The sequence below is a fragment of the Vombatus ursinus genome, unplaced genomic scaffold (assembly GCF_900497805.2).
Source record: "Vombatus ursinus unplaced genomic scaffold, bare-nosed wombat genome assembly UNPS02007743.1, whole genome shotgun sequence".
NCBI lineage: Eukaryota > Metazoa > Chordata > Mammalia > Diprotodontia > Vombatidae > Vombatus > Vombatus ursinus.
In genome coordinates, this window is record NW_020947521.1 from 201206 (window position 1) to 211943 (window position 10738).

The window sequence follows — 10738 nt, forward strand, 5'->3', positions numbered from 1 at the left end:
AGAACAAATCATCGCATCAACTTCCAAAGCCTCTTGTCCCCTTCCATGACCTGGCAGTGAATGATCCTTATCTTCTGGCCAACAGCTGACTCAGAGCATATTTCAGTTGCCCTATGGCAAAACTCTGTATCATGCATCATAAACACTCTTACATTCCCGGGGAATTTTATCAGGAGCCTTGAAAACATTGGAAATACTGCCTTGACAATGGAAATTTCTCCTCACTGTGAATGGTCCCTTCATTCTAGGATCTAGTGTTTCTACTAAGCTGAGTTTCATTTACACAATCTCAGGTATGTAAATATTTGATCATTATGGTTTATGACCTAACCCTGAAAATATTTGGTGAGCTGAGGAGGACCAGTTTTCATACCCAGAGAACACTGTCACAACCACAACTACATATTGGTCCCAGAACAGTTTTGGAAAGCTTCAATGGCATATCATAGTTTCCAATTTGGCTATGCTGCTATCCAATCTTGTTTTTCATTTTTTAAAATCCTGGACAGACTGAGACAAAGAAAAAAAATGATGGCCCCTGAAAACTTAGATAAATCCTTAGGCAACTCATCTGTATGTTTGTAATTTTCTCAATCCTAGTGGATTACAAATGGCATTTTAATGATGTAGGTTATGTTTGATGTTAAGGTACTCAAGGGGTTATATCCCAGATGCTATGAAACTCAAAATAAATATGGTGCTGCCATGCAAAGATAATTCCTTGGGACCTAAAGTTATCTTCTTCTTGCATCAGTACGTACCACTGCTGTTCTTGATTTTGCTATAAAATTACATAGATATGATTTTTGATTTGTAACTCGATTCAGACAGGCCTAATTCATCTTGCCATATCAGATTTCATATTGATTTCAGTTTTACATAGGGCTTTAGTGCATCTCTTTTTATTTTTTTAAGAACAAGGTACATTTCTGATTTAGGTCTTTATGTTTCAAATCCCTTGTAGTTCCTTATTAAATCAGAGATTTGGAAGTGAGCTATATGCATGGAACATTATTGTAGCATGTTAGTAATTAAAGTCTAATCCACCACAGGTCAAATTATAAATCCTGAAGCCTTACTACAAATGGTAAGGGCCTCATACAACATGGTTTGGCAAGGACACATTAAGTAAAGATCTCTGTCCACACATAGATGCATTTCTTTCATGTATTGCTTCTTCCTCAATGGCCCACCTTCTCAAATTAAGGCTTTGAGGGGTGTGTGGAATTTCAATGATATATTTATTTGTTGATGTAGTGGAGAGAGAATTGATTTCAGGATGGCTGGGTTTGAATACCAGATCTGACTCTTACTTGCTCTGTCTGTGATCATGGGTGAGTGATTGAACCTCTGTGATCCTAAATTACCTCATCTATAAAATTAAGATACTATTTTTCTCTAAAAATTGTGGGAGGAAAGTAATTTATGAAATTTAAATTGTGGTATTGAGTTATTAGTATTCCTATTATGTGATTATTATGATTATGTTACCAATATAAATGAGACTTGATGTTTTCAAATGTGAATGGTTGCCTTCAACTCACCTAGTATTTTGATGTGTCCACTATGCACAGAGTCCTGTCCTGGCGATTGGCGATTCAAAGAAAAAAAAAAGAAAAACAGTTCTCAAGCTGAGGAATTATTATTTTGTCCTCAAGGCAATAAGAAATCTTGCCCAGGGGTGAGTAGGGAAGTCATGGTCAGCCATGTGCTTTAGGAAGATCATTTTTGTAGGTTTTTAAAGACAGTTAGAGGGAGAAGAGTCTGGACATCTAATTAAGAGGCTTTTTGCAATAGTTCAAGTGAGAAGAGATTTGAACTTGAATGGAGGTTGTGTGATTAAACATGAGGAGATGTGACATATTTTGCAGATGTACAAATGACAAAATTTGGCAGTTGACTGGATTGATAAAGATGTAGAGAAGAGAGATCAACTCCAGGATTGCAAAATTGGGTGCTGGGAAAGATGGTGGGACCTTCAACAGAAACAAAGAACTATTGAGATAAATGATTTTTGGTTGAAGGGGTGGGATAAGATGAATTCTCTTTTGGACTTGTTGAGTTTTAAATGTCTTTGGGATACCCACATGAAAATATCCAATCATTGGTGATTTGTGGATTAGAGTTCAGGGCTGCATGTAAAGACTTGGAAGTCATGTGAAAGAAGATGTTAATAGGATTCATGGAAGTTAATAAGCTTATTCAGTTGGTGCAGAAAATGAAAAAGGGCAGCTAGATAGTGCAGTGGGTAGAGTGCAGACTCTGGAGTCAGGAAGACTGATCTTCCTGAGTTCAAATCTGTCCTCAGACACTTAGTACTTGTGTGACCCTGGGCAAGTCACTTAATCCTATTTGCCTCAGTTTCCTCATCGTAAAATGAGCTGGAGAAGGAAACGGCAAACCACTCCAGTATCTTTGTTAAGAAAATTCCAAATTGGGTCACAAAGAGTCAAGCACAACTGAAAATGACTGAACAAGTAGAAAAAAGGGCCTATGATAGAGCTTAGAGCTAGGCAGCACAGGGATCATGATCTGGCAAAAGAGGTTGAGAAGGAAAGTCAGGCAAGTAGGAGAAATACTAAGCTTGTGAAGAGAAAATGTCCAAGAAGAGTGACTGATCCACTGTGTCACATGCTATATAGAGGCCAAAAAACAATCAATCAACAAACACTGATTAAGAACCTATTATTTTTCAGTCATTTTTGCTAGATTCTCAAGATAAAAAGACTGAAATAATCCCTATTCTCAAGAAATTTAAATGAGGACTATAAAATACAATTAAGAAATTAATGGTAACTTTGGAGAGAATAGTTCCAGTGCAGTGATGGGGTAAAATATAAGATTATAATAAGTTAAGAAGTGGGAGGAGAGAAGCTAGACTCAACAAGGGTACCCCCCTCCTCCCATACCCCCAAGAACTTGGCTGAGAAAGTGAAAAGATATAGTATGATAACTTGAAAGGATGTCAGGGTAAAGTGGAGGTTTTTGAATGATGGGACTAATCTAAGCCTATTTGTAGGCAGAAAAGAAGAATTTTGGTAAGGAAATTAAGGATTAAAAGGGAGTTTTTCATTGGGGAAAGCTTCAGAATGGCATAGGAGGCATGGGATCAAAGAAACAAGTAGAGGTGCTGGCCTTGGACAAAAAGGACTATCTCTTTTTCAGAGATCAGAGCAAAGACAACAAGGCATAATCTTGAGGAGTTTTGAATTGAAGAATAGGAAAAAACAGGCAGCCCACAGAGACAGTATTTCTGTCGTCAAGAATAGGATGTAAAGTCCTCTCTTGAGAGGGAATGATGAGGCAGTAGGTGTTGAGATACTGACTCAGCACTATACAAATTTTTGATTAGAACATTCTTTTTTCTTGTAGTTGCAAAGAAAGAATTGACCATAGACACATAATGAGTGTCATACTTAGGTTCTTTTCTAAACTAAACAGTATCTAACTATTTTATATTCTTTCTTACTGAACTTAGAAGAGAAGAAAAATGAGTTTAGAGTTGGAAATAAGAAGAAGATTTCAGGAAAAAATAACATTCAAGATAATTTCTTTTATTTTGAACTTAAATATCAACAAATGTAAACAAAGATAGTTTTTTTAAAAAAGATTATATGTATATATGTAAAGTTTAACTGGATGGTAACAATTTCTTAACTTGTGTCTTCATCTGTGCTTCTTGTTTTCTTTTGTGAATTTTAAAGTTGTTTAGTCAGTGATTTCCCCATCTCCTATTTCTCTCACTTTGTCAGTCAGCTACGTCTCCCCATTCACAATGCATGCCCCTTTTTGTAACAGACATTTATAGTGTAGGAAAACAAATCAATAAATCAGCCATATCTGATAATGCATATCCCATTCTGAACCAGCAGTCCATCACTGCCAAGAAATGGTAGACAGTATTTCCTCATCAGTCTTTTGAAGACATGATTTGTCTCTACTTTAGTCTGATTTCTGAGATGTTTCAAAGTTATTTCCCCTCACATGGCTATTGAGGTCATTACATAAATTGATCTTCTAGTTCTCCTTAGTTAATTCTGCATCAGCTAATAAAAGCAATTCCATATTATGATAAAGCAGAAAAATTTATTGCTTCTTATGGTAAAGTGCCGTTGCTTTCCTACACCACAGTTCATTTAGCTATTCCTTCAGCTATTGGAGGAAGCAATACATAAACAGGATATGATTACAGCAGGTTGGGCAAGTGCTTTCCATTATTTTGCCTAGAAACAGCACAATTTCCATGAGAAATTTCCTACATTCCTTCAGGGAACAAAATCAAGTCAAATTATGTCTCTTTGCAGTAATGTTAAATTCTAGGAACAAAATACAAGGAGAAGATGTAAAATCGAGATTGTCCATTCCTCCTCTCTTGTGATTTTAGAGCACAAAGGTCATCTTGGAAACTAGGAGTTTCCTTATAGTCAATTATCATCATCTTTAGTTGTGGGAGATGGTCCTTTGAGAGGTCAGGTATCACAAAACAGATTCTGTTTCTTTGAAAGGGATTAAAAATGGTGGTTACTTGGCAGGACAGCATTTACACATTTGGATGTAGTCTCTGCATATATTTAAGGAAGGTTATATGGTGGAAGTAAACCATCTTTTCTCTTAAAGGCTTTTCACACTGTTACAATGGTGAAATTGGCAAATCATGCAATATTGAAAGTCTATGAGGAAAAATTTGAGGAAGTAAATTTGTTCATCTCTCTTTGCTAATGGGCACACTGCCATGGTGCATAAGAGCCAAGTACTGGAATAAGATAGTGGGATGAGAATGTAAGAGGTGGTCAGTGAATGCTTCCTGAGGACATCAATAGACATATCCAAATGTTAGTCCTTTATTCTATTTCAATCTCCTTTTTTTCTGTCTAATAGACACCCTTTCCAAGACAGATGTCTGGCAATAACTGCACAGCTGTGACTGAATTCATTCTTTTGGGGCTAACAGATGATTCAACCCTTCGTGTCATCCTTTTTGTGATATTTCTTGGTGTCTATGCAGTCACATTAATTAGTAACCTGAGCATAATCACATTAATCAGAAATAGCTCCCAACTTCACACTCCAATGTACCTTTTCCTCAGTCACTTGGCTTTTGTGGATATTGGATTTTCCTCAACTGTCACACCTCTCATGCTCATCAACTTCCTGGCAGATAAGACCTCAATCCCTCTTGAAGGTTGCGTGGCGCAATTTTATTTTGCAGCCACTTTTGGGACAGCTGAGTGCTTCCTGCTGGCTGTGATGGCTTATGATCGGTATATGGCCATCTGTAGTCCCCTACTCTACTCCACTCACATGTCTACCAGGGTCTGCACTCTGTTATTCTTCACATCCTATCTGGGTGGTTGTGTGAATTCTTGGATCTCTACTGGTTGCTTATTGAATCGTTCCTTCTGTGGACCCAATAAAATCAATCACTTTTTCTGTGATTATTCACCACTTTTGAAGCTTTCCAACTACCAAGATGATCTTGCTGAAATCATTCCTGCTCTCTCTGGTGGGTCAGTACTTATAATCACAGTGCTAATTATCATAATCTCTTATGTATACATCCTCTTCTCTGTCCTGAAGATAAGCTCCACTGAAGGGAGATCCAAAGCTTTCTCAACTTGCACCTCCCACCTCACAGCAGTCTCTCTGTTCTATGGGACCGTTACATTCATTTATATGATGCCTAAATCTAGCTACTCAACAAATGAGAATAAAGTGGTGTCTCTTTTCTACACTGTAATGATCCCCATGTTGAACCCCCTGATCTACAGTCTTAGAAACAATGAAGTAAAAGGGGCACTGAGGAAACTGATATGTAGGAAACACTTTTTTTCATGAATTCAACTAAATAAAGCGAGTATGTATTTAGTATATAACATGAACCTTATATTTTACTACATTTAGAGAATACAAGGACAAAAATCAAGGTCCTTGCGTATAAGGAGACCATATTTTACTAATGTAATGATTATTATTGAGTACTACCAATACATGGGCTTTAGGAAAGATAAATATATATATGTATATGTATATAGGTATATATACACACACAAATATATATACATATACACACATACATATATATATATATATATATATACAGAAACACATAAATATATTCATTTAATGGATTAAATTGATGAACTTAAGTGTTTATCCAAAGGTTCTGAAAATGCATGCAATGTTCCACAAATGCGGACCTCCCACAAAGTAGTAAGTCTTTGGGTCTATGATTTTTCTTTGTAATCTTGCAGCACTTATATTCAATTATTTGTGGTGGTTGTTCTTTCCACTTCCATTGTTATAGTCATTTGATGGATTGTTTTCTTTCCTTTTCTTGCTTCACTCTGCATTAGATCATGTAAATCATTTCTATGTTTCTCTATATTCATCATATTTATTGTTTCTTACAGCACAGCAATATTCCATTACACTTGTTTATTACAATTTGCTTAGCCAATCCTTAATCAATGAGCATCTACTCCCTTATTTACTTTAATACTTATTTAGTTCCATACAAATAAAATTATCAAAAAATTATTTTATAGAACTAGAAAAAGATAACAGAATTCATCTGGAAGGACAAAAGTTCAAAAATATCAAGGGAATCAATGAAAAAAATGTGAAGAAAAGTGGCTTAACAGTACCACATCTCAAATTGTTTTACAAAGGGGGTAATCATCCAAACAATCTGGTACTGTCTAAGAAATACAGTGATGGATCAGTGAAATAAATTAGGTGAACAGTACACAGTAGTGACCATAGTAATCTAATGTTTGATAAACCCAAAGATCCAAACTTTTGCGACAAGGAATCACTATGTGACTAAATTGATAGGAAAAGTGAAAAGTAGTTGGCAAAAAAAGTGAAAAGTAGGTTGGAAAAGTAGTTGGTCAAAATGGGTATACGATTTAGACATAAATGGTGATATCATGAGCAAATGAGGTGATATATGGAATAGATTCCTTTTCAGATATATGGATAAGCGAAGAATAATGAAACAAGATAGAATAGAATATACATAGCATTATGGGACTCCCTGCCTCTCAGCTGACTCAATCTGTGTCATATATCATAAATGCTCTTATATGCCAGTGAAATTTTATCAGGAACCTTGAAAAGGTTGCCAATATTGCCTTTACACATTGATAATTGACCTCACTATGAATAGTACCTTTGTTCTAGGATCTGTGGCTTCTACAAAACTGAGTTTCATTGTTGGTCTTTCAACTTCAATTTTGTATATGTATAATTAGTATGTGTTATGGCCTGACCAAAATGAATCTGGAGACATGATGAGGACAAAGTTTCATAGTTACTGAGCATTGTCACAACCACAATCAGCACATGTTGATCCCAGAACAGTTTTTGAGAGCTTCCATGGCAGATCATACTAGTTTGGCTATGGTGGTATTCAATTTTGTTTGTTTGTTTGTTTGTTTGTTTTTTTTACTTTTTAAAAATCCTGGACAAATATAGATAAAGAAAAATTAATGAAGACTGCTGAGAATTGAGAACTTTTCACACAACTCATTGATGTGTTCGTAATTTTCTCATTCCCAACGGATTTCAAAAGGCATTTTAATGATGGTGGCTACTTTTGGTGCTAAGGTATTCAAGGGGTTATCTCCCAAATGTTATGAAACCCAACATAAATATGGTGCTGTTATGCAAAGACAATAACTGGAGTCCAATGTAATCATCTAGCTGCATCAATAGGTACCACTGCTGTTCTTGGTTTTAGTATAAAAATTCTTAGATCTGATTATTGATTTGTAGCTCCTTTCAGGGAAGCTTATCTATTCCTCTTGACATGCCAAACATTATATTGATTTCAGTTTTATATAGGGCTTTCATGCATCAAATTCATGCATGTAGAGTACTTCAATGCATGAATGATGCATTTTTCCCCAAAGCTGTAAAGGAGGGAACTACATAGACATTTGGGGACATCAAATCACTTCATAGGCTTACATTGAACTAATTACTGCAATAGATGTTACATAACAATGGTGAGTAGAGCTTCAGAAGACTAAATTGACACATTTTTCAGTAGCAAGAGCAGTATTGTTTTGATTATAATTCCTGAACTGTCAAGTGAGAAGGGGTGGGGTATGCATTCCACAAGCGTTCCAGCAAGGATGCTCTTGAGGAGATGGCCAGGCAACAATGTAGAGCATTGCTGGAAATAGCTTAGCTTGACATATGGAACAAGTGAAGCATTTGTTATTGTATACTTAAATAGATACTTCCTAAGGAGAAGAAACAGTAGATTTAATTGTAGTCACTTTTACCTGAATGCTGAGTTCAGCGTTTTCTTTGAAACTTTCTGTACCCACATAAGGTACATGCTAAATGTCCAACAATGTCTTCTTTTTATACTTTTTAAAAATTCTATTATCATTTTCAGTTCCAAATTCTTTCCCTTCCTTTACCCCTTACTCACTGAAAAATCAAGAAATACAATATATGTTATACATATGATGTCACGCAAAGTCTGTTACCACATTGGCCTTGTTGTTAAAAAAAGCAAGAGAAATGAAAAAAGAAAGAAAACATGCTTCAATCTGCACTCTGATTTCATCAATTCTCTCTCTAGTGGTGGATATAATTTTTTTTCATGACTCTTCTGGATTTGTTATGGATCACTGTATTAATCAATGTAGTTAAGTCTTTCACATTTGATTATTATTACATTATTGCTGTTACTGTATACAGTGTTCTCCTAGTTCTCCTTACTTCACTTAGCATCATGAGCTCATGTAAGTCTTCTTTGTTTTTTCTGAATCATTCCCTTCATATTTCTTGTGGCACAATTGTATTCCAAACACAATCATATAACATGACTTATTCATCCGTTCCCCAATTGATGGGAATCACCTGAGTTTTTCATTCTTTCCCACCATAAGAGGATTTGCTGTAAATATTTTTGTACATACAGGTCTTTTTATTTTTATTTTTTACCTCTTTGGGGGTAAACACCTAGTAACATTCTTGCTGGGTAAAAAGGATAAACCACTCTTTTATAGCCTTTTGGATATAGTTCTAAATTGTTCTTCAGAATGGTTGAACTAATTCATAGTTCCACCAGTGCATTAGCATATTTATTTTTCTATATCCCCTCCAGAATTTCTCATTTTCCCTTCTAATCATCTTAGCTTGTCTGATGAATGTGAAGTGGTATCTCAGAGGTGGTTTAATTTACATTTCAGTAATTATTAGTGACTTAGAGCATTTTTATATGATTATTGATAGTTTTGTTTTTTTCTTCTGAAGACTACCTTTTCATATCTTTTGGCCATTTATTAGTTTTTATGAATTTTGCACAGTTTTGAGAAATGAGACCTTTATCAGAGAAACTTGCTGTAAAATTTTTCGCCAGTTTGCTGTTTTCCTTCTAATGTTGGCTACATTGGTTTTACGTGTGCAAAAGCTTTTTAATATTGTAATCAAAATTATCTATTTTGCTTCACATGCTCCTTTCTATCTTTCATTCAGTCACAAAATCTTTCCTTATCCACAGATCAGACAGGCAAACTTTTCCATGTTCCCTTAATTAATTTATAGTATCATCATTTTGGTATGTATTATGTGCCCATTTTGAGCTTATCTTGGTACATGGTGTGAGATATTGTTCTATGCCTAGATTCTGCCAGACTACTTTCTACTTTTCCCTGTAGTTTTGTTAAATAGTCAACTTCTTGTAGTATAGTTTAAGATCTGGTACTACTAGGCCAACTTCTTTTAAGTTTGTAAGAAATTAATTCTACTGATATTCTTGACATTTCATTTTTCTAGATAAATTTTAAATACATTTTCCCTGGCTCTACAAAATAATTTTTGGGTAGTTTTATTGATGTGGCACTTAATAAGTAAATTAATTTAGCTACTATCATAATTTTTATTATTGGCTTGGCCTACCTAGGAGCAATTAATATTTCTTTAGATCTGTATTTGTATGAAGAGTGTTTTATAATTGTGTTCATATAGTTCCTGTGTGTGTCTTGGTAAGTAGACTGTCAATTATTTTATACTGTCTGGAAATATTTTAAATACAATTTCTCTTTCTATCTCTTTCTGTGGGTTTTGTTGGTAATATACATAAATGCTGATGATGTATGTGGGCTTTTTTTTTTTTTTTTGCTTTTTGGTGAAACAATCAGGGTTAAGTGACTTGCCCAGGGTCACACAGCTAGTAAGTCAAGTATCTGAAGTTGGATTTGAACTCAGGTCCTCCTGATTCCAATGCTGGAGCTCTATCCATTGCACCACCTAGCTGCAGAGAAAAAAAAATGCAAAATAGTCCTTAATCTCAGGGAGCTTACATTTTCTTGGAGAGGAAGAAATAAAACATTTGCATAGATAGTTTCAAGACATGTTGAGGAGGGATGGAGTTTTAAAAATTAGGCTTCCTGTAAGTGGTGATCTACTCTTTGAGAAACAAAGGAAGTTGAGATTCTAAGAAGCAGAAATGAGGTAGAATATTTTAAGCATGGAATGGCCAGTGCAGAGGAACAGAGATGAGGGCAGAATTCTGAGTCTGGGGAATAAAAAAAAAGCCACTTAGGCCAGAATACAAAATACATGCTTGAGAGTAAAGTAAAGAAATAAAACTGAAGAGGGAGGCTGGATTCAGGTGGTGTAAATATCAAGCTGAAGAGTTGTTATTTTGTCCTTAAGACAATAAGGGATTTGTTCAAGGTTTGAGTAGGCAAGTGTTAAGATTAGTCATGTGCTTTAG

The 10738-nt window shown here is 35.2% G+C and overlaps 1 protein-coding gene across 1 annotated transcript; it reads left to right on the plus strand.

The window, feature by feature from the left end:
* Nucleotides 1-4890: 4890 nt before the first annotated feature.
* Nucleotides 4891-5835, plus strand: LOC114033982 (olfactory receptor 480-like). Its single transcript, XM_027849617.1, has one exon. It carries the CDS (start codon nucleotides 4897-4899, stop codon nucleotides 5833-5835), a length of 939 nt encoding a protein of 312 aa, XP_027705418.1. The 5' UTR covers nucleotides 4891-4896.
* Nucleotides 5836-10738: the final 4903 nt, after the last annotated feature.

Coding starts and splice junctions, on each gene's coding strand:
- LOC114033982 (XM_027849617.1), top strand. CDS start 4,897: ATGTCTGGCAATAACTGCACAGCTGTGACTGAATTCATTCTTTTGGGG.